Source organism: Ascaphus truei, chromosome 4 (assembly GCF_040206685.1).
Source record: "Ascaphus truei isolate aAscTru1 chromosome 4, aAscTru1.hap1, whole genome shotgun sequence".
In the NCBI taxonomy this organism is placed as follows: domain Eukaryota; kingdom Metazoa; phylum Chordata; class Amphibia; order Anura; family Ascaphidae; genus Ascaphus; species Ascaphus truei.
In genome coordinates this window covers 323,799,639-323,822,944 of record NC_134486.1, presented here as the reverse complement: position 1 = coordinate 323,822,944, position 23,306 = coordinate 323,799,639, and the positions used below count along the sequence as shown (strand labels likewise).

Below are 23,306 nucleotides of genomic sequence, written 5' to 3'. Positions count from 1 at the left end.
AGTGAGAATTAAACGTGTTTCAGAAAATAAGATGCTTAATAACATTTCCTATTTAGACAAAAACAAAAGAAAGAAAATTGCAGCAATGCCAAAAGAGCCATCAGGCCTCAGTTACCTTTTCTCTGGCACTGATCACACACTCTAATCTGCATTAAACTGTCCCACTAGTTTCTAGCTTTGAAGCAATATTGTATTGATATTGCAGGAACCCAAACAGAACCCCCACTGTTTAATTGTATTTTACTTGGAAGTGATTAGGTGGACCACTATAACAGCCAGAGAATCTGAAAAGGTTCACGCGGAGCACCCAGAAAGTTCATCTCTTTTGGCGCTTGTCAAACATCCACTTCCTTTCCAGGAGCTTTGTCACATCTAGATCATTTGTGTTTTTACAGACTTCAAATAAGACTCTCTCTGCCCAATGCTCACTTACTGTGTGGGATTTAGTGCATCAAACTAAGTAACTATTCCATAACATAATACCCCTGCCTTCTCTCTAATAAATTAGGCGCGCTGCTACTCGGCACTGAGCCCATACAGCCGCAATGAGAGCGGCTTTAGCAGGGGCTCGCGCACGCTTGCGGAAGCATGTGTCTTAAGAAATCTTTAGTTTTTGAGCTCGCCGGAGCGCAGGGCCGGTCACGTGAGCGGTTGCCTAATGAGCGCGAACCAGCTCCGTGACGTCACTTGCCCGCCCCCCGACACGCCCACGGACGTCGCGCGCTCCAAGGCCAGGGAAAGCATCGCTTTCCCTCAGCCTCAGCGCGCCTCCGCACGGCTTCAGTCTCTATGGACTAAGCCTAAAGTCACTTGGCCTCCACCAAGGCAATCTCAGCCCAGTTCCCGTGACAACATCTAGGTTGCCACAGGAATTGGGCCAAGAGACTTTAGATAGAAGGCAGGGTATTATTCATATTACATCTGAGACTTAAACAGAAAAATGTTCTGCACTTCTCGTTGAAAATTATATTTTAAATTTTAAGTCTAAACCAGACACCAAAATATGACATACATATACACATACATATTAGTTACTGCTCCGAGTTAAGAGTGGTACGGACAGGTAAGCAGGACCCCAAAACCCCTACTGTTTTCACAATACATCTGACATAGTTCTATTAAAGGAGCGGCCACATCAGGGGGACAAGGTTATTTGACACAACCAAACAAGTTAATTGGCCTCTTTAGAAAGATTCAATAGTTTTTTTTTTTTTTTTTTTTATTATTGCTTCCGTGAAAAAAAGTTTCTATTATCTTTGGGTCCTGTGTAATTCTAACCTTATCTCGTAATTACTCTCTTTATCACGCTGGATACTGCAATTACAACATATAAACCAAACAAAAGGATTGATGAACAATCACCCTGTCTTTACAACAGTTCACAAAGACTTACTGTAAGAGAGACTAGGTAAAGATCACAAAAAACATTCAAAAGCATTTGGTCATTATTATGAAATGCTCAATATACTTTTAACTTGTCCTTGACTCCTTTTTATAGTATCATGAAATGCAAGGTTGTACAAAGTTTACGTTTATTTCGTAGTCATGATTTAACACGAATACTCTTTAGAAATGTTGAACAATTCAAATATAAACTGAATTTAGGAAAATGGGAAATCCACAACAAGGACATGAGAGGCATGTGAATATCTGTAACTAGACAACCGCAAAACAAAAAACAAAAAAAACTGTATTCATGTGGAAACAAAGCATTTGTGTAATTCTTAGATGTCAGGTAGTTAAGGGAGCGAGCACAGGTACATGTAAAGAAAAAACATACAGAAGATTGTGCAATATGTTTTGAAGTGAATCTAATAGATGAATATCACTAATCCAACAAAATTTGTACTCACAAATTTCTCAGTATTATGGTGCATATAAAAAGGTTTCTTTGCAATGCAGTTTTATTGCGTCATCACATCTAGGAACGCCTTGTATAGAAACCCTCGTAGCATGCAACAAGAAAGGCGGACATAGTATAAATTGCTAAAAAAAAAAACTTTTTTCTGCAGTAAAAATATAAAATACACTCACATGGTGTTAGAACAATATGCGCATTTAGTTTATATGATAAACGCCAACAGTTGAAACTTTGGAGCGATCTCTCTGCCCCCGGTACACTGTAGCACCCGCTCCGTCCATCCCCCGCACTAACGGGTTGAATCCCCGGATGGAAAACCAGAAGCAGCTGTAAACGAGCAGGTAACACTGCGTGGAGCCTCCCACTCGATCTTCACTGGATAAACTCTACGCATTTCACCTTATCCAAGGTTTCATCAGGAGTGAAACTGCACTCCCTGAACATCAAAGAATTACATGGATTGGGAAAGCAATCCAGACTAAGGCTTTGGTCCCGCTGCGGCCGCGGGCCTCCAGCTCCTTTCCTCCAGTCTGAAGGTGTCCGCTGGCTCCTTCAGATGTGGCTGACTGCGAGCTGTGACGCGTCAGCCGGCCGATGTTGCAAGCTTCTGGTGATCAGAAGCGCTGACGCGTCACGTGGTGCAGCAGTCAGCCAATGAGGAGGGAAGGGAGGCGGCTACGGGGAGGGAGGCAGCTATCCTGTCTGTGCAGCCGTGCATAGCGCCCGCCCCCCCCCCCCCCTCTGGTGCCCGTTTCGCAGGCTGCCCCTGCTCCGGGAGGGGAGGAGGGGGGCTCCAGGAGGGGGGGGAGAGAGGGACGGACAGGGGGGAGAGGGACGGACAGGGGGGAGAGGGACGGACAGGGGGGAGAGGGACAGACAGGGGGGAGAGGGACAGACAGGGGGGAGAGGGACGGACAGGGGGGAGAGGGACGGACAGGGGGGAGAGGGACGGACAGGGGGGAGAGGGACGGACAGGGGGGAGAGGGACGGACAGGGGGGAGAGGGACGGACAGGGGGGAGAGGGACGGACAGGGGGGAGAGGGACGGACAGGGGGGAGAGGGACGGACAGGGGGGAGAGGGACGGACAGGGGGGAGAGGGACGGACAGGGGGGAGAGGGACGGACAGGGGGGAGAGGGACGGACAGGGGGGAGAGGGACGGACAGGGGGTAGAGGGACGGACAGGGGGGAGAGGGACGGACAGGGGGGAGAGGGACGGACAGGGGGGAGAGGGACGGACAGGGGGGAGAGGGACGGACAGGGGGGAGAGGGACGGACAGGGGGGAGAGGGACGGACAGGGGGGAGAGGGACGGACAGGGGGGAGAGGGACGGACAGGGGGGAGAGGGACGGACAGGGGGGAGAGGGACGGACAGGGGGGAGAGGGACGGACAGGGGGGAGAGGGACGGACAGGGGGGAGAGGGACGGACAGGGGGGAGAGGGACGGACAGGGGGGAGAGGGACGGACAGGGGGGAGAGGGACGGACAGGGGGGAGAGGGACGGACAGGGGGGAGAGGGACGGACAGGGGGGAGAGGGACGGACAGGGGGGAGAGGGACGGACAGGGGGGAGAGGGACGGACAGGGGGGAGAGGGACGGACAGGGGGGAGAGGGACGGACAGGGGGGAGAGGGACGGACAGGGGGGAGAGGGACGGACAGGGGGGAGAGGGACGGACAGGGGGGAGAGGGACGGACAGGGGGGAGAGGGACGGACAGGGGGGAGAGGGACGGACAGGGGGGAGAGGGACGGACAGGGGGGAGAGGGACGGACAGGGGGGAGAGGGACGGACAGGGGGGAGAGGGACGGACAGGTGGGAGAGGGACGGACAGGGGGGAGAGGGACGGACAGGGGGGAGAGGGACGGACAGGGGGGAGAGGGACGGACAGGGGGGAGAGGGACGGACAGGGGGGAGAGGGACGGACAGGGGGGAGAAGGACGGACAGGGGGGAGAGCCCCCTGCTCAAATCACACCCCCAGCTCCCTACAGACCGCAGGGAGCGGTCAATTGCAGGGGCTGAGGGGCTGCTGTGGAGTTGAGGGGCTGCTGTGGGGCTGAAGCGCTGTGCGATGGTCCCGCTCCCTCAGGTCATGACTGCGCCCCCCCACCCATTTTGGCCACGCCCCCCGTGCCAGAAAAAAATCACTACAGATCGCAGTGCAGTGAATTGCATGCGCCGCCGGCAAGCAAGGCGGCCGTGTGCAGCGTGGCCTTAGCCTAAGGGTTGAGCTGCAATTCACTGACTTGTATTTCTATTAATTTTCCTCCTATCACCATTAGATATTATGATATAGATATACTTTTTTTTTTTTTTTTTAAATATCACTGATTATATTCTTAAAGAAATATCACTGATTAGATTTAAGCGCTATTTGATAACACTTTTTTGGTTTTCACATGTGTAATTATGTCAATGTAAGATCCCAATATATATAAAAAAAAAAAAAAAAAAAGGACAAATAAAACTCTATCATTAGTTTACTTTGGTCCAAAGAGAGACTGTCCCTGTAAACTACAAGGACAAATTAAGAATTACTGTTGGTCACACAAGATGTGAACTTCCATGTAACACCAATCTCCCTTATTCAGCTTATTCACTTTATCGTGGATAAATCTCAGAAAACAACTTTCTTTGCTGAAACCTCTGAATATCTGCAGAAAAATGCCAATGCTGAAATCTGTCACTACAATGTCTACGAGGGTTATTCATTAAACACTAAAATCGCACAGAATCTGCCAGCACCATCGCAGTTTAATTAAAAAAACAACACGCGAGCTATAACAATGTGTGTCTTTTGGAAGAAACTGCTTTCTCTAGCTCCATAACACTAAAAGAAACACAGGACTCAAACAAAAAAGGTAATTCATTCAAAACTATACTTAATTTGATTTGTTATATTGTAATCACAAACCATATTTAATTCCACTAATAGAAATGTAACATATTAATCCTTTGAGTGCCATAGACTGTTGCACCAGAATACCGCAGCCCCTCCGGCACTCATCACGACTGTTCACGTGATCGAAGCATCACTGATGATGGAAGGGAAGACGTGGTCTCCTCCTCAGTTCCTCTCCCTGTCAGATTGTGAGGAGTTGCAGGTCAGCTGACAAACCAAGCTAATCTAGATGTTAAAGTTACCCCTTTTAAAATAATTGTTATAAATTTTTAATCCCTTGCTCTGCTTGTCAGTTTATACGGAGTTGCTTTGGGGGAATAATTAGTAGCAAAACCACAGAGATAGCATGTTTATTAAGTTAAATAGAGGCGCCTGCAATTTTTTAATTGTAAGTCACTGCTTCAGCACAGGTGGCTCATATAGAGAGGCTCAGTTTGCAAACCTCTGAGCCACCTGTGCTGAAGCTGGAATATCCTGAAAACCTGACCTGTTATAGGTCAACGTAAAAATAAGAAACGTTTGGAAACGCAGATGTGTAAAACCCCATTGTTCTGGCATTTGTGCGGTTCTCTCTTTTTTTTTTTTTTACTAAAGTGAACAAATATTGTACAACATTGTATTTTGCATACAACAATAATTGTAAAATAGTCATAGGTCATATAGCAAAATATTTCAATTAAAAATAATAATAAATACCAAATACATTAGAAAATCTTTACTCTTATTTTAATGTGTAAAATGTTTTAAAAGTCTCCTTACAACCATACCAATACATATACCAATATCATCAGGCACGGTTTCCACTATACATCTTAATTTACTCACCACCCATCTACTAACCATCAGGTTTTAAAGGTGTTTAAAAAGGAATTAGGGTAGCAGTAACTGTTCCCATGAATTAACTATGGTTTCTGGATCTTGCTTCATAAGACCCATACAGACAAATTCAAGAAGCACTAATTATTCCAACTGAAATGAATGTATTGGTGGAAAATGACGGTTGTGAGGTATATTTGTTTAATAAATGGGTACAAGCGTACAACCTTTCCAACGCCTCCATGTTTTTATCCAGATAGGAAGTAGGCTTATGACCCACAGAGTGATGGTATGATGCATAATTACTTAGAACTAAATGACTAGTGTAGTTCGTGTGAGATGTGTGTGCAGGCTGCACTGCAAGGTAAGGTCTCCATCTGATAAACCCGTCGCTGCCATAAGGGTCTAAAACAACATATTGAAAGTGCACCGGGATAGTCTCCAGTACCAAAAAATGATGTCATGTATTCCTTCATAATCTTATCCGTAACAAAATACAATAGCCTTCTAATTTCCATGGCAAATGACTAAGGCATTTAGTGTCTTCAGACATGAAAAGGTTTTTTTTTTTTTTTTTTTTTTTAAATGTCAGTTATTTTACTGATATGGTTAGGATTGAACTAAATGTCATCTATGGATCGTTATAAAGTGGGCCAGCCCAATTGGGCGGCACAGCCAGTAACCGGGGGCGCAGCCTCCCCGAACCAGGTTGGCCACAGGAGCGGCAAGGGGAGGGGCCGGAGGGGGATAAACCTGCGACCAGGAACAAGGATCGGTTACTTGTTCCTGGCAGCACAATTGTGAGGGCCTTATTGCCCTTATAGTATCTCTTTAAGAGACTCATCTAGCCGTGATTTAACAAGTGACTAAAAAAAAGACAGTTTCAAACAGATCAAAATCAAACAACAAACGTAGGCCAATAAGTGTAAATGACTGCAACATTAAGGGAGATTATTTATTGTCCCACACAGAACAAAATAAGCTAAAGATGGCGCCAAAGCAGCCACAGAATCAATGACACATCGCAGTTTATTAACGTTACGCCAACATTTTGGTCTTAGAATAAAAACTATCATGTCAAGACCAAAACAGGAATATTCTGTAACCAACAAACTATATTAATAATAATGCTGCTACATTACTTCTCAGTTCGTTTGTTGCTCTTCAATTAATAATTGAAGCTTCCTGTGTCGTAATAGTTTAAGTACTGTAGTAAACGTATCTTGCTCAAGAAGTGATCGCAACTGACAGCAAGGACTGTGACACGACAATCAGGATACACGGGACATACCCAAGCCTTTTATCTCTGGCCAATTGGTAAGAAAGAAAAAGAAAAATAGCAGCTACCGCAGTCACACTAATTTACTCTGATTGACCACCAATGATTGTGCCCCCAAAGCCCTCCTTTACAGCAGTGCAACACAAATGTAAAAGTAGAAGTGTCCCCATATTACTACTGAACAAGATTTACCTAAACACAAGCAAAACATTCAAAAGCAAACAAACATGACAAGTCAATTCATATTTTAATGACTAATGGGCACAGAATGATAAATACAATGTTACGGACATGGTTATTGGAGATTGAATTTAAGATGTGTAGAACGCCAGTGCATCAGAAGAACAAGTCCTTAGTTATATTATAACATCTGCAGTTGAGAAACTCCCAATGAACTGTGTAGTACAATAAGGTTACCCTAATAGGGTTGAGGGAACAAGTACTTAATGCCACAGGTACCAGTAATGATTAGTACAAACAAAGTCCCATATGGTGAGAATAACGGTATGGCAACCCACAGAAAAAACTCACTTTTGAATTCCAGAATCCAGGGAGGTATTCCACAGCAGGTAAATGAATGGCGTGCAGTCCACCAGGTGATGCAGCAGGAACAGGTAGAAAAACGGCAGTGCAGTGCCAAGAAGACCAGGAGGTCCAATCGTTTTATGGAATAAATAATTTTTGCTTTTGCAACCGTGAGCCTCCTCCTGGTCTTCTTGGCAGTGCACTGCCGTTTTTCTACCCGAGATTGAAGATAAGCCAGTACATCCTAGACCCGAATATGTCTTAGTTATTTTAGCATCTCCAAGACCAATGTTACTGCAGAACATGCTGGCGCCTCTTTACAGTACATACTGTATAACAACAACACCACAGCCAACCGAATATGGAACTTTGGCCTGAAACATTGTTTCTGTCCCATTGCAGCCATCATTAAAGTGTTGTGTGTGTGTTTTGTTTATTCCCATATTGACCGAAGTTCCGTACAAGTTTCCATGTAATTGTTATGTTTGATGGGGTCCCTTAAAAATTGTTTATTTCCATACAACTGTAATTCAACCATGTAAGTGATGTATCATTACTGGGGAATGAGCCCCAACCTGCTGTGTCACCAGTTACATATCTGCACCTGCACTTTATTTTGTCTCCTTCACCCTGAAACTACCACCTTCCTCTCCCAGTGTCAGCTCCCATCCACCCCCAGTTATGCCTCATTATCCCCATTAATAACAAAATGACGACCTCATTTGCCCCCATTATATATATATATATATATATATATATATATATATATATATATATATATATATATATATATATACATACACACACACACACACACACACACACACACACAATCCCTTAAGTAGCGATATAAAGCAAACCCTTAATTCCCAGCTGCACCATAAATGACCACCCTTAGCCTGCCCCGGTATACCCAGCAATACCCCCTCTGACCTGCCCCAGTACACCCGGTAATACTGTACCTCCTCTGACCTGCCCCGGTACACCCGGTAATAGACCCTCTCACCTGCCCCGGTACACCCGGTAATACCCCCTCTCACCTGCCCCGGTACACCCGGTAATACCCCCTCTCACCTGCCCCGGTACACCCGGTAATACCCCCTCTCACCTGCCCCGGTACACCCGGTAATACCCCCTCTCACCTGCCCCGGTACACCCGGTAATACCCCCTCTCACCTGCCCCGGTACAGCCGGTAATACCCCCTCTCACCTGCCCCGGTATAGCCGGTAATACCTCCTCTCACCTGCCCCGGTACACCCGGTAATACCCCCTCTCATCTGCCCCGGTACACCCGGGAATACCCCCTCTCACCTGCCCCGGTACACCCGGAAATACCCCCTCTCACCTGCCCCGGTACACCCGGTAATACCTCCTCTCACCTGCCCCGGTACACCCGGTAATACCCCCTCTCAACTGCCCCGGTACACCCGGGAATACCCCCTCTCACCTGCCCCGGTACACCCGGGAATACCCCCTCTCACCTGCCCCGGTATACCCGGTGATACCCCTCCCCCGTACCTCGTATTCCCGGATGTTGTTGGACGTCACGAAGATGCCGATCCCGATGGGGATGAAGATGAGGCCGATGACGAAGAAGGCCGGCAGGACGGTGCCGGCGGTGAGGATGGGCTGCCAGGCCGGGAGCCGCTGCTGTTTGAACGCCGTGTTATCCGGCTTCTTACTCTTCAGGGCCGCCCCGGGGCCGACGCCCGAGTGGTGCCCGCCGCCCTCCTCCTCCTTGGCGTTGTAATTCATAGCCATGCGAGCCGCTTCCCTTCTCCCCGAGCTGTGACCGGACACTCACTGAGCGCAGCGGCAGCGGGCGCGGATGTCACGGTGCAGCTGGGACACAACAAGCCCGCCCCCTGCAACCCGCGTGACGTCACCAACGGACTGCGCAGGCGCGGGGCGGCGAGAGCAGGGAGAGGAGCTTGCCCGCAGTGGCGCGCTCTACGCATGCGCGACTGTGCGGCAACAATCACGTGGAGAGCAGCAATCGGACATCTTTACAGCGGGGAAAGGGGTAAAGCCCCATTTACCCCGTACAACAGGCTCTTTTTCCTGCTACATACAGTACCACTTATGTACACTGTTCTTCACAAGTTACATATTGAGTATGTTATATGTGTGTAGTCCCATTTCCCTATGACTATGGGAACTACGCATGCTGATTTTACTTGTGGCTTACAGAAGGCCTAAGGGTGCGGTCCCAGTAACTGCCACGCGCTGTGCGTGTAAGCACCGCCCCTCAATGGGGCTGGGCCCAGTAGTCACCTTCACGCTGAAGGTGCAGCCGCGCCGTACTGCAAGGTTTTTTACAACTCAATGAAATTGAGTGTAAACCTTGCGACGGAGGCGTGGCCACACCCCCACCGGCGGTTCACCCAATAAGGGCGAACCAGCCGCGTGACGTGATGGCCACGCCCCCACAAATCCCCGACCACGCCCCCTCCCGTCGCAAGCTTCCCTCCTGGAGACCGCAGATCGCGGTTAGCGCTGTGCACCTGCTGCCCCCCCGCCGGGCGCGCGTGTCACAGTCATGACTGGGACCGCAGCCTAAGGCTGTGTCCCCGCTGGTGCTGAGCGTGCTTTGTGCTTGGCGCATTTACCTCTTTGCATGTAAATGTTGACGTTCACGTGGCACGGGAACGCACACTCTCCCAAGCTTTGTGCTTGGGGAGACGAGAGAGTTTGACTTTTGAGCTCAGGGCAGGGTCACATGACCCTGCTCTGACCAATAGGGAGAGAGAGGCAGGATAGGCTGAGCGGAGAGAGGTGGAATGGGGGGAGGGGGGGAGCTTCGAGAGGTGGAATGGGGGGGAGCTTCGAGAGGTGGAATGGAAGGGGGAGCAGGGAGAGGTGGAATGGGGGGGCGGAGAGAGGTGGAACGGGGGGGAGCGGAGAGAGGTGGAAGGGGGGGGGAGCGGAGAGAGGTGGAAGGGGGGGGGGCGGAGAGAGGTGGAATTGGGCGGGGAGCTTCGAGAGGTGGAATGGGGGGGGAGCTTTGAGAGGTGGAATGGGGGGGAGCTTCGAGGGGTGGAATGGGAGGGGGAGCAGGGAGAGGTGGAATGGGGGGGCGGAGAGAGGTGGAACGGGGGGGAGCGGAGAGAGGTGGAAGGGGGGGGAGCGGAGAGAGGTGGAAGGGGGGAGCGGAGAGAGGTGGAAGAGGGGGGAGCGGAGAGAGGTGGAAGGGGGGGGAACCGAGAGAGGTGGAAGGGGGGGGGAACCGAGAGAGGTGGAAGGGGGGGAACCGAGAGAGGTGGAAGGGGGGGAGCCGAGAGGTGGAGGGGGAGCTGAGAGAGGTGGAAGGGGGGAGCGGAGAGAGGTGGAAGGGGGGGAGCGGAGAGAGGTGGAAGGGGGGGGGAGCGGAGAGAGGTGGAGGGGGGGGGGAGCGGAGAGAGGTGGAAGGGGGGGGAGCGGAGAGAGGTGGAAGGGGGAGCGGAGAGAGGTGGAAGGGGGGGAGCGGAGAGAGGTGGAAGGGGGGGAGCGGAGAGAGGTGGAAGGGGGGGAGCGGAGAGAGGTGGAAGGGGGGGAGCGGAGAGAGGTGGAAAGGGGGGGTGCGGAGAGAGGTGGAAGGGGCGGGCGGAAAAAGAGGTGGAAGGGGGGCGGAAAGAGGTGGAGGGGGGAGCTGAGAGGGGTGGAAGGGGGGGAGCGGAGAGAGGTGGAAGGGGGGGAGCGGAGAGAGGTGGAAGTGGGGGGCGCGGAGAGAGGTGGAAGGGGGGGCGCGGAGAGAGGTGGAAGGGGGGGAGCGGAGAGAGGTGTAAAGAGGGGGAGCGGAGAGAGGTGGAAGGGGGGGAGCGGAGAGAGGTGGAAAGGGGGGGAGCGGAGAGAGGTGGAAGGGGGGGGGGGGAGCGGAGAGAGGTGGAAGGGGGGAGCCGAGAGGTGGAAGGGGGAGAGCGGAGAGAGGTGGAAGGGAGGGAACCGAGAAAGGTGGAAGGGGGGGTACCGAGAGAGGTGGAAGGGGGGGGCGCGGAGAGAGGTGGAAGGGGGGGCGCGGAGAGAAGTGGAAGGGGGGGCGGAGAGAGGTGGAAGGGGGGGAGCGGAGAGAGGTGGAAGGGGGGGAGCGAAGAGAGGTGGAAGGGGGGGGAGCGGAGAGAGGTGGAAGGGGGGGAGCGGAGAGAGGTGGAAGGGGGGGAGCGGAGAGAGGTGGAAAGGGGGGGAGCGGAGAGAAGTGGAAGGGGGGGAGCGGAGAGAGGTGGAAGGGGGGGAGTGGAGAGAGGTGGAAGGGGGGGAGCGGAGAGAGGTGGAAAGGGGGGGAGTGGAGAGAGGTGGAAGGGGGGGAGCGGAGAGAGGTGGAAGGGGGGGGAGCGGAGAGAGTTGGAAGGGGGGGAGTGGAGGGGGTCGAAGGGGGGGGAGCGAAGCGAGGTGGAGGGGGGGCGGAGAGAGGTGGAACGTGGGGCTGAGCGGAGAGGTGGAAGGGGGCTGAACGGAGAGAGGTGGAAGGGGGCTGAGCGGAGAGAGGTGGATGGGGGGGAGCAGAGAGAGGTGGAAGGGAGGGAACCGAGAAAGGTGGAAGGGGGGGTACTGAGAGAGGTGGAAGGGGGGGAACCGAGAGAGGTGGAATGGGGGAGCCGAGGGAGGTGGAATGGGGGGGAGCTGAGAGAGGTGGAAGGGGGGGAGCGGAGAGAGGTGGAAGGGGGGGGGAGCGGAGAGAGGTGGAAGGGGGGGGAGCGGAGAGAGGTGGAAGGGGGGGGAGCGGAGAGAGATGGAAGGGGGGGAGTGGAGAGAGGTGGAAGGGGGGGGAGCGGAGAGAGGTGGAAAGGGGGGGAGTGGAGAGAGGTGGAAGGGGGGGAGCGGAGAGAGGTGGAAGGGGGGGGAGCGGAGAGAGTTGGAAGGGGGGGAGTGGAGGGGGTGGAAGGGGGGGGAGCGGAGCGAGGTGGAGGGGGGGCGGAGAGAGGTGGAACGTGGGGCTGAGCGGAGAGGTGGAAGGGGGGGTACCGAGAGAGGTGGAAGGGGGGGCGGAAAAAGAGGTGGAAGGGGGGGCGGAAAGAGGTGGAGGGGGGAGCTGAGAGAGGTGGAATGGGGGAGCGGAAAGAGGTGGAAGGGGGGGGAGCGGAGAGAGGTGGAAGGGGGGGCGCGGAGAGAGGTGGAAGGGGGGGCGGAAAAAGAGATGGAAGGGGGGGTGGAAAAAGAGGTGGAAGGGGGGGGGCGGAAAGAGGTGGAAGGGGGGGCGGAAAAAGGTGGAAGGGGGGGCGGAAAAAGGTGGAAGGGGGGGGTGGAGAGGTGGAAGGGGGGGAGCGGAGAGAGGTGGAAGGGGGGGAGCGGAGAGAGGTGGAAGGGGGGGAGCGGAGAGAGGTGGAAGGGGGGGGAGCGGAGAGAAGTGGAAGGGGGGGCTGAGCGGAGAGAGGCGGAAGGGGGGGCTGAGCGGAGAGAGGCGGAAGGGTGGGCTGAGCGGAGAGATGTGGAAGTGTGCTCTCAGTACAGCACCCCTTCTTAGTACAGCACCAAAACCTGATGAGGGATCCTAACGCTTCCAGGATAACCCCTCACAGGAACCAATTACAGTGAATGAATAAAGCACACACAGGTATATATATCTGTTTACTAACACACACTAATAATAACGGTATTATCCCCAACACAACGTCTCCACAATACACTGACCCAACACAATGTCCACCACCCTGTTGGGGTTCACCTAAAGTACTGAGGGTGCCCTGGGCACCTAGCCACCCTGGTGTCCACAGAACAAGGCCCATCCAAAGTGTGTGTGGAGTAGCGCTACCCCTGTGCAGAGTCTTTGGTGCACGGTGGTACCTTCCTGGTCTCAGGCCAGACCAGGGTGTATTGGAGATCCTGGAACAGCAGGGCCGCAACATGATCCCACGACGGGGTCTGCCAAATTCCCTCTCTCCTTACGGTGGCGTCCGCCTCTTGAGGGAGCTCCAGCAGGAGTGTCTCCCTTAATGTCTATAGTGTGGCCATGGTCTGGTCCCAGACCGTAGGCCACAGCTCATCGCATGGTGTCCTGTCCCCGGATACTAATACTAGCACAGTAATACTCTCACAGTAATAAGGGGAGCATCCCTACCTGGGGCCTTCCCTACAATACTGTGTTTTTGTCTGACTTTGGGTCTAACTGGGGCCTGCGGGGGAAGTCTGGCCTAGTCCGGGAGCCACTGGCACCCGGACACTACCTACTCCCTCAGCTGCCTCCATCGGACTGACTCATGGGCTTCCACGCACTGGTCCTATCTCTTTTCTCCTTCCTGCAGCTCTATTGGCTAAACCACCACACGTGGGTCTTACCCTGAAGGACTCCGGGATATGTAGGCCTGCGTGGTCCTTGTGGAACCATCTAAGATGGTCGCTGCAACTAACCATACACGGCGCATGTGTGACCATCACACTGCACATGCGGAGTACCTAAAATTGCGGCCTCCCGAAACCCGGAACCACCATGGAGTTCTGGTGTCATCAGGCGGAGGTAAGCGGAGAGCTCAGCTACATCCTCCCCCTGGTGGAGAATCTAAGGTTCCCGCTTGGGAACAACATACACATCGTTTATATAATAAAAATCCAGTGCAATACATCTAAACAATGTTATACAGTTCAGTGAGCATGGTTATAACAGAAGCTAACCTGCTCCGAAACAGATGCTGAGACTCATAGTGAGGTGCCCCTCATGAATCATACGCCATTCTCATCGACGGGCATCTCACTCTTTGACTCCCGTTAGTCTCTTCTCCAGCATCTTCTTCGGTGGAGTGGCTACCATCGGCTTGAGGCCCTGGCCCTCTCATAAGGCGTGAATCAGTCTCTGACAGTCTCTTTGGGGAATGAAGCTCGGGCTTCTTGGGTTGAGTGGACGGCTTGTTGAAGTCACTGGGGAGGGCACAGGAGGCACTGGCCCATTACCCATTGTTTTTTCGGTTGGTGACCACCAGTCTTCATTTGAGTTGGCGGAGGTTCCTTCCAAGGGATCTTGATTCAGTTCGGCTACCGATGCTCGATTCTCCTTGGCCTCTTCTGGCTCACAGGCCGTCGCTATTGAATCTGGGATCACTTTCCCCAACTTGAGAAATTGACAGCAAATGATTCTGATGCCATACCATAACCCTTCCATCTGTATCTCAGATTCTGTCTACAGGGAGGCCCGGCATCTGGGACTCAACCTTGAAGGGAGCTTCGCGCCAGAGGTCGACTAGCTTATGTTTTCCGGGGACTCCTAGATTTCGCAGGAGAACTGCGTCTCCAGGCCGAAGTTCCCGATTGTATACCTTGTTGTCATACCTCCACGTGTTGCCCTCGTTCTATTTGGTGGTGGCTTTCTCCACCAACTGATATGCTCTGTGAAGTTTATCCTGGGGCCGTCTCACATAATTATAATTGGTCATATTGGGTATTCCATCAGTGGATACCCAGAGATGGATGTCCACAGGTGTCATGCCTCTCTGCCGAACATCATGAAATATGGGGTGAACCCGGTTGATTCATGTCTGGTGCAATTGTAGGCATGCACTAGTGGTTCGACATGTTTGCTCCATTTGGCTTTCTGGGAGCCCTTTAGAGTGTCTATCATATCCAGTAGGGTTCAGTTGAACCTTTCCGGCAGGGCGTCTCCTTCAGGATGTTAGGGAGTTGTGCGAGACTTCTCTATGTTGAGCAAGTTTAGAAGCTCCTTGATCAACTTGCTCTCGAAGTCTCTCTTTTAATCGGAGTGCATCCGATTCGGCAACCCGTAGTGGATGAAGTACTTCTCCCAAAGTACTTTGACTACAGAGAGATCTTTCAGATCCTTGGTGGGGAACACTTGGGCATAGTGGGTGTAGTGATCGGTCACTACCAGGTCGTTCCCAATACCCTCTGAATCTGCCTCGATACAGAGAAAGTCCATGTAGACAAGGTCCATGGGACCGGAGCTCTTTAAGTGTCTCATTGGGGCTGCAGGTGTAGGCAGTGTTTTCCGCTGTATGCACCGCAGTCATTTCTGACAATGGCGCTCCACTGATTCTTGCATTTTGGGCAGAATAACCTGTCTCTCACTAGGTCAAAGGTTTTGTCTACGCCAGATGTCCATGATTGTCATGCAGAGATCATAGAACATGGTTCTGCAAGCTTCGGGGCAGGACTAGTTGTCTCCTGAGATGGTTATAATAAGGGACGATCCTGTAGAGAAGACCATGTCCCATGCAGAACTTGTCCCATTCCCTCATGATGACAGCAACTGTGTTGGTAGGAGCATGCTTCACCAAGGAGGGGCTGTTTTGTTCAATGGCCTTGCGTATCCACAAAATCCCAGGAAGGATCACAGCTCCATCACGTTGTCTGGTAAACTGTTACAATGTGATGGGGCACTCTCGTAGTATCCAATGAATAAAAATAGAAAAACCAGGGTACCCAGATAGTGAAAAACTAAAAAAAAAGTCTTTATTTAGAACATAGTTGGATGGTATTCAATAAGGAAAGGTCCTCCAGCACATTGTCTGGTCTGGGCCAGTTCACTACGGCTTCGATCTTACCGAGGTCCATAGCCACTCCTTCCGCGGACCCTATGTGGCCCACATAGGTGACTGAGGTGCGTAGAAGCGACATTTGTCCAGGGACAGCTTCAGGCCTTTTCCCAGTCTATCTAGGACTTTCATAAGGCATTCTTCGTGCTCTTCTATTGTTTTACCAAACACGATGATATTGTCCAGATAGACGAGGCATTCCTTGGGATTCATATCCCCGATGGTCTTCTCCATCAACCTCTGGAATGTCGCAGGTGCACCACAAATGCCTTGGGGCATCCGGGTGAACTGGTAGAACCTGAGGGGGCAGACAAACGCGGTTTTCTCCTGGTCTTTCGATGCTCATGGGTACCTGGTAGTATCCAGACCTCAGGTCCAGTACACTGAACCACTGGCTGCCTGTTAGGGCGCTGAGGATTTCCTCAATCCACGGTAAGGTATATTGGTCCGGTACCGTACGACGGTTCAGGATGTGGTAGTCTATGCATAGGCGGACGGACCCATTCTTCTTGCGTACTACCATGATAGGTGAGGCCTAGGGGCTACGGGACTCCGTTACGAACCCCGCAATCTCCTTCAGGAATTCCCTTACGTCCTCCACATCTCTGGGAGCGATGCACCTGGAATGCTCCCGGAAAGGCGTGGCGTCATTCAACCGGATCGTGTGTTGAGCATTCTTGCTACAGCCTACATCCATCTTACTGGTGGAGAACACAGCTTGGCATTCCATCAGCTTGTCACTTAGCCGTTTCTTCCAGGCCGCAGCCAAGGTCGATTCCCCGAAGTCGAACTACAATCCTGAAGGGGCTTCCTGTATGGTAGCGGCATTCACATGAGCCGAGGATTCTACAGGTGTAACTGGGTATATCTGACCCAGGGTTTGCCGACGTCAAATCGTATGGGATGGGGCGAGATATTCTATATCACCACTTTGAAGCGGTTAGGAAGGGCAGTCTTCCATTCCTTAATTTCTTGTACCACCCTGAACCTGCTCTTGGCGTCCTCTTTGGGTGTGGTCTACAGTGGGAAGTACCATTCGGCGTCGTCACGTCCCGGGTAATTAGGTACTGCGCAAATGTGCTTCATTCCCCTGGTGGAATCTCGGTCAACCCCTTTCCGAGATTGAAGAATTAGCCGAATCCTTCTTCGGCAGAGATCCGATATATCTTTGAATACTGGGTGGATCCGTAGATAGGATAGGGTTAACTCACCGGCTTCTTGTAGATAGACCCGGATCAGGTCCCGCACCACATCTGCGTTGGTCCCCAATATGATGGGGGAACTGGGATGTTCTTGGGGCTCGGGACATATCAGGGCCTCCACTTCTGTGGGATGGGTTTTGTTAGTGTTCAGTTGCGGTATATCCAACTGCACTTGGATCACGCCATCAATGGTGTAGTCCTCGCTACTAAGACCGCACAGCTTCATCTTGTCGGCCGCCTGCATGGGCAGATGCTTTAGGTGCGTGTTGTAGAATGGCCGGTAAATTATGGTCACCTGAGACCCAGTATCCAGCAATGCAGAGGTATAGATTCCTTCCTCTAGGACTCGTATTATAGCCGCAGGACCTACTCGACTGTAGGTGTCCGGTTGTTGTGCCTCTTTGGGGCTAGGCTTAGGAGGGCTCTCCGAGGGCGTGTAGGGTTGTTCCGTCATTTGAACTGTGAAGGCCATGGCCCCAGGGGTGGGGTTACTTTGCTTTGAACAGTCCTTGGCAAAGTGACCTTCTCGGTTGCAGTTATAGCAGCGGGTACCTCAGGTCGCACCTGCACTAAGCGGAGTGACCGGTTTCCAGGGCTCCCTGGAAGTGGGGGCAGGCGCCACTGGAGGAAGGTCATCCTCGGCACTTTGTCTCCTTAGACTTCTGGGCCGATGCCCCTTTGGTCTCTTCTTTGCGGGATTCCTTAGACTTCTTAGGAGTGTGTAACCGTGTATAGGCTTCATGCCCTTTCACCAGGCCCAATAGCCCTTCAAGTGTAGGAGGACTCCCTTGTAGCAAGGAGCACAGGATCATAATGACTATATGTTGGGTGGGTATAGATCCCCTTAAAAACTAGGCCTTAGATCTGCGTCAATAAGGCCACTAACATCTGTGCTGTAATATCTGTATGTTGGTCTCTGTGCATTCTCACCATTGTAGAAGCGGGGGTTTTTAGGCACTCCATTATCCGCTGCCTCTTAACAGCTTCGGTGCAAGACCATTCCTCCAGTACTTGCAAGGTGTAGTCCTTCCAGGCTTCGAATGTCTCTTCTCCGACCGACGTGGGCTTTACCCCTGAAAATACTTTTAGCTTACGGTAATGTTGTGCTTGAGACGACTCGCTCTTGTTTCCAGCACACTGCTGTATGGCTTCTGCAAGCATCTGAACATCATCCGAACGGCGGGAACTGTGACTGCAATGACCAGATCGGTGGCTGTGCCCGGACGCGGCACTGGCTTCGCTTCTGCAATGACTTCCTGGGGAAGGTGAACACATAACCATCTGAATTTCCTGCATGTCAGTGGCGAAACTAGTGGGCTCCACCTTCACGTGTAGTTCTGGATAGATTATAGGGCACCCGCTATCTAGCGCACCACGGAACCGTAAGGTGGGTGAACCTCCTTCCGTTGTCATACCCGCCGCTAATTAACACTTTGCACCATACCTTCTCTGGGTCTGCTTGGCGGGCTAGGACATTTGCTTGCAGAAGGCCCGGGTACTGACCTTGTGTCACGGGAAAACAGGCATTTACACCTTTTTACCAGGAGCAAAACAGGTAAAGTGAAATAAATTGTGATTTATTCTCATAAATAGGCATACATGGGAGAAGGAGCGACTCAGTGAGTAAAGACACTGACTGGCACTGAGTTTGAAGCAGGGGAACCTGGTTCAATTCCCGGTGTCGGCTCTTTGTGACTATGGGCAAGTCACCTTATCTCCCTGTGCCTCAGGCACCAAAAACATAGATTGTAAGCTGTACGGGGCAGGGACTGTGTCTGCAAAATGTCTCTGTAAAGCGCAACGTAAAACTAGCAGCGCTATACAAGAACAAACAATTATTATTATTATATTATTATATACACAATGATACACAAACTACATAAGAAAAGACACACTTACTTGGGAACTGGGGTAAAAAACTAGACTTTCCTAGCTGCTTGCACTCTAAAACCAGAGTTTTTACTTGACCGGGACTTAGCTCCAAACGTCCTGGAACTAAAATCGGCTTGAAATCCCGGCCGCGACCGCTACGTTAGTTTTTGAGAACTTGGTCCCATAAAGCTGGACTTAAAAAATATTTAGACTTGAAATTTCTGAAACCGGTCTTTTGCTATTTCCACAAGACCATCTTTTGGTTGTTTTAAATTTCCCGCTTGACTTCTGACGCTGAGAATCACACAATTGGCTGAGGGATTCTTATAGTATTTTGAAACACATTCACAAAATACTACAGCCAATCACAGCGTGTGAACTTTCTGAACAGCCAATCAGTGCGATGCCCATCTCCTGAAGCCGGGCAATCAGAGATTCTGGATCAGCCATGGGCATGCACAAGTTTGCTACCTTAGCCACTTGTTATTCAGAAGTCACCTGCTGGGTTAGGCTCCTCCAAGTCTGGTGGGTCAAATGATAGTCCATTCATCCCAGGACGTGGGTACTTGAGCCTAGCCCTCCTGCCCAAATGTTCTTCACACCTCTGGCATCCTCTGTGGCTTTCATGTCCAATGTCTGAGTAGACTCACTGGCACCAAGTTGGTAGCCCAGTGGCTCACTCAGAACATTGGTTCTGAAAGTCCCAGCTCATAATACCGTGCACAACAGTACATTTTATACCAAACACAAATGTTAATAAAAATATACTTTTACATGTCCTAAGTCTCTGGGTATGGGGAATAGAGTAAAAAGCTGCATTTTATTTTCTATTAGCCTATATTCCCCACACACTATACAATAGACTAGGACTGGACTTGAGGAATCCCCTCAACCTTATATATGGTTGGAGCACACCAGAACCTTTGTACTGGTTCTGAGTGACCTGGGCATCCCCCTTAACCTGGGGACCCCTCATAATTACAGAGACACTGTTCCTCCCTTTGCCCCCTTTGCCCCATTTACCTTTCTTGGCTGTGCTGAAGCAGGGAACCAACCCATGAACCCCTATATAGGTTCTGGGTGACCTGGGCAGTAACTGTGTGATCCCCTTATCCTAGGGACCCCTGATAGTTACAGGGACACTGTTCCTCCCTTTGCCCCATTTACCGTTCTTGGCTGTGCTGAAGCAGGGAACCCTAGCGGTGAGTTGGGCAAGCGTTTTCAAGGGGAGATATTGCCGGGACAATGTGCCTATATGTATCCGGGAATCAAGCATGATTTTCGGGTACATTATTGGGGTATCCAGCAACTCTGGACCCCGACTACCTAGACACATTCTGACAACACTTTCTCCACAAAACCCCCCTTGAAACTCATACCCTAGCAATCCCTGCTTGCTGGCATCCCTGGAAAGGCAAAAACACACAATCTTTGTCGCACAATTATATTTTATGCATTCAAGAGCTGACTCTTCTTGAACCCTTATTACGGATGTCACGGTAACTTATGACAAGATATAACAAACACCAAATATCTGGTTTGAACTGAACTTGGCTTAGATATAATAAAATATATTTATTCCTTAAAAAGGTGAACACAGCAATATAGTACAATTAACAGGGAAGAAAGTAACACTTACTTAGGGTTGGGGAATGGAGAAGTATCAGCTAGCAATTCTCCAGCAATCCGGTGACATTCAAGGTGAAATCAGAAGAACCAACAAGAACTGTAGGGTTGACACAGTTTAACCCATGCCCCCCAGCTAGTTAGCCCATGCGTACTGGGACTCTGAGGGTCTTATTTCTGTAGCCCCATAATTAAATCAGGGGCGAATGTGAGGGAGGAGTCAAATGTAACCCCTAGGCAACATGCTTGTGATACTGTGTATATGATAGTATAGCCAACAGTAATGTAGAAGGAAGCAGTAGGGACAGGCTTGGGAGGAAGTATGAGGAGCTCTATCTTTGACTTGTTAAGTTTGAGTCAGCAGAGGGCCAACCAGCATGATATAGTGGAGAGATATTCAGATACTTTGGTCTATTCAGCAGGTATAAGGTCAGAGGTTGGAAGGTGCATTTGTTTATCAGCATAGAAGTGATATTTGAAACCAAGAGATGTGATAAGGTCACGTAGAGAGAGTGTGTGAAGAGAAAAATGAAGGGGCCCTACTCCCAGGAGAGACCCCTGTGGTACGCCCACAGAGATCGACATTGGAGAAGGTGCAAACCAGATAAAGTACCATGGGAGAGCCAAGAGGAAATCCAGGGTAGAGCTTTGTTTAATGATACCGAGATTATGGAGTATGTAAAGTAGAAGGCGGTGGTCCAAAGTATCAAAGGCTGCAGAGAGGTTGAGTAATATAAGCAGGGTGTAATGACCTTGGTAGCATGGAGTTATTAGTTATATTGGTGAGGCTGTTTCAGTTGATTGACCAGTTTGGAAGCCAGATTGCAGAGGATCTAGGAGAGAATAGGAGGTAAGAAAATGAAGCAAGAGGAAGAATACAAGGTGTTCAAGAAGTTTAGAGGTCAAAAGGCAGGTGGGAGACAGGGCGATAGTTCAACAGGTAGGGTCAAACTTGCTGTTTTTGAGTAAAGGAATAACTTGGATGTTAGACCCATCCAGACCCTGCAAACTGCCTATTTCAAGGTCTGTGTGTAAGTAACAGCAAGTTTAGGTATCCTAATGTAACGTTAGGTTCCCATGTTAACATTTACAGACTTTTGTGGCTATGCGATATTATGGTAACTCCTCATTTGCATGTCATTATCACTAACATCCATTATAATGAACATTATGCTCTTCATAGGAGAAAACATGACTTCATGTTATGTTATTGTCCTTTGACGTTACAACATTACCATCACGTTAAGTGACTACGGAGCTTCGTGGAGCTACGTATGTACCTCATTAGTGATTTAGGGCCTCATGCAGTAAGCGCCAATAAGGCTTTTATCGGCATTTTCCCACCAAAATTGGATTTGAGATTCAGTAAGCGCCGATAAGTGCTCAAAATCGGCAGTTTTTCTTGCCGATAAAAATTTATCGGCATGCGGCTGCCGATAACCCACTTATCGGCACTTTTTGAAATCGGCTGTATTCAAGTAGCCCCTCAGCTTATCGGTGCTGATCGGCACTCAGAAATGGAGTTTTTATCGGCAATTGGTCCCACCAACTAAAGTTGGCAAGTTGGAGGGGAGAAGGATCGGCAAGGTTGCCGGGACGGCACTTAGAAAAAAAGCTCATCTCTACATCAATGGAGTCAATGGAGCGGGGACTTATAACATTATAGGACTGTTTACGTTCTATTGCTCATAATAAAAATGTGCTTGGCATTACAGTGTCGAGGTCATTCACTTCATCGTGTCACCCCTTACGTTTATTATTTGCATAACATTGTACTTTTCAATGTTATGATGATTTGCGTGTCACATTAGTCTTCATGTTATGATGTGTCAAGGGAAAATCCTATACTCAACTCTTAAAGGAACAGGTCACATCATATCAAACATGTTACTTAAGTTTGCTTCAATTTATTATATGATGTAACACATTTCACACATCTAACAGATCCAGCGTCTAGTAATGTTGCTATATATATATATATATATATATATATATATATATATATATATATATATATATACAATGCTTGTAATGTGTAACGCATGATCAAACGTAAATGTAGCTGTTTGTTTTCATGTTTACATGTACTTTGTGACCTCCCTCTTTTGATGACGTCCGCAATTGGACACTCAATAACATTGCATGTTTACATTGTACACGATGCATTACAATCACTTCATGCTAACTTATACACACATCTATAATAGTTACTCATTTTTACACGATTGAAACTGAATCAATAGCAACTATCCTGATGGCATTAAATTATGCATATGCACAATTCAATTACTTCATGTGAACAGGTGACAATAACATGCCAAATTACACATGTTGCAACGTAGTTTCTCAACGTCAATGTCATGGTTGTATCCTAATTAGATGACTGAGTGTTGCGTTCTGAAGTGGTACATGCATTACACATTCCAGAAATACTTGCCAATAAATGGTTGTACAAAGCTTAACGTTACATTATTCTCAAATATCATGATTGACTGGTGAACACACATAAATAATCCTTTTAATTTGTACTGGATACACGTTGGGAGTGAACAACTTGGATATGTTAATGTAACACCTTGCACTTCATCAAGTCACCTGACATCATCACATAGGTATTTAAAGGAGAGCAATTACCTGCGCATTCACAGCTACAGACCTGAAAATGATGCGAATGTTTATGAGACGGAGGAACATTCTATTGGACGAGAGGCTTGCTGATGGAGAGGATGTCACAGGCCAAGGAAGGGACAGGGACAGAGACAGGGACAGGCA

The 23,306-nt window shown here is 50.0% G+C and overlaps 1 protein-coding gene across 1 annotated transcript in view; it reads right to left on the bottom strand.

Moving 5' to 3' along the window:
- The window catches only part of TMEM30A (transmembrane protein 30A), a 30,076-nt gene extending 20,808 nt beyond the window's left edge, over positions 1-9,268 (bottom strand). Inside the window, exon 1 of the mRNA XM_075598001.1 lies at positions 8,900-9,268. Coding sequence (XP_075454116.1) covers positions 8,900-9,142 — 243 coding nt within the window. The 5' untranslated portion in view covers positions 9,143-9,268. The remainder of the gene's footprint in view (positions 1-8,899) is intronic.
- Positions 9,269-23,306: the final 14,038 nt, after the last annotated feature.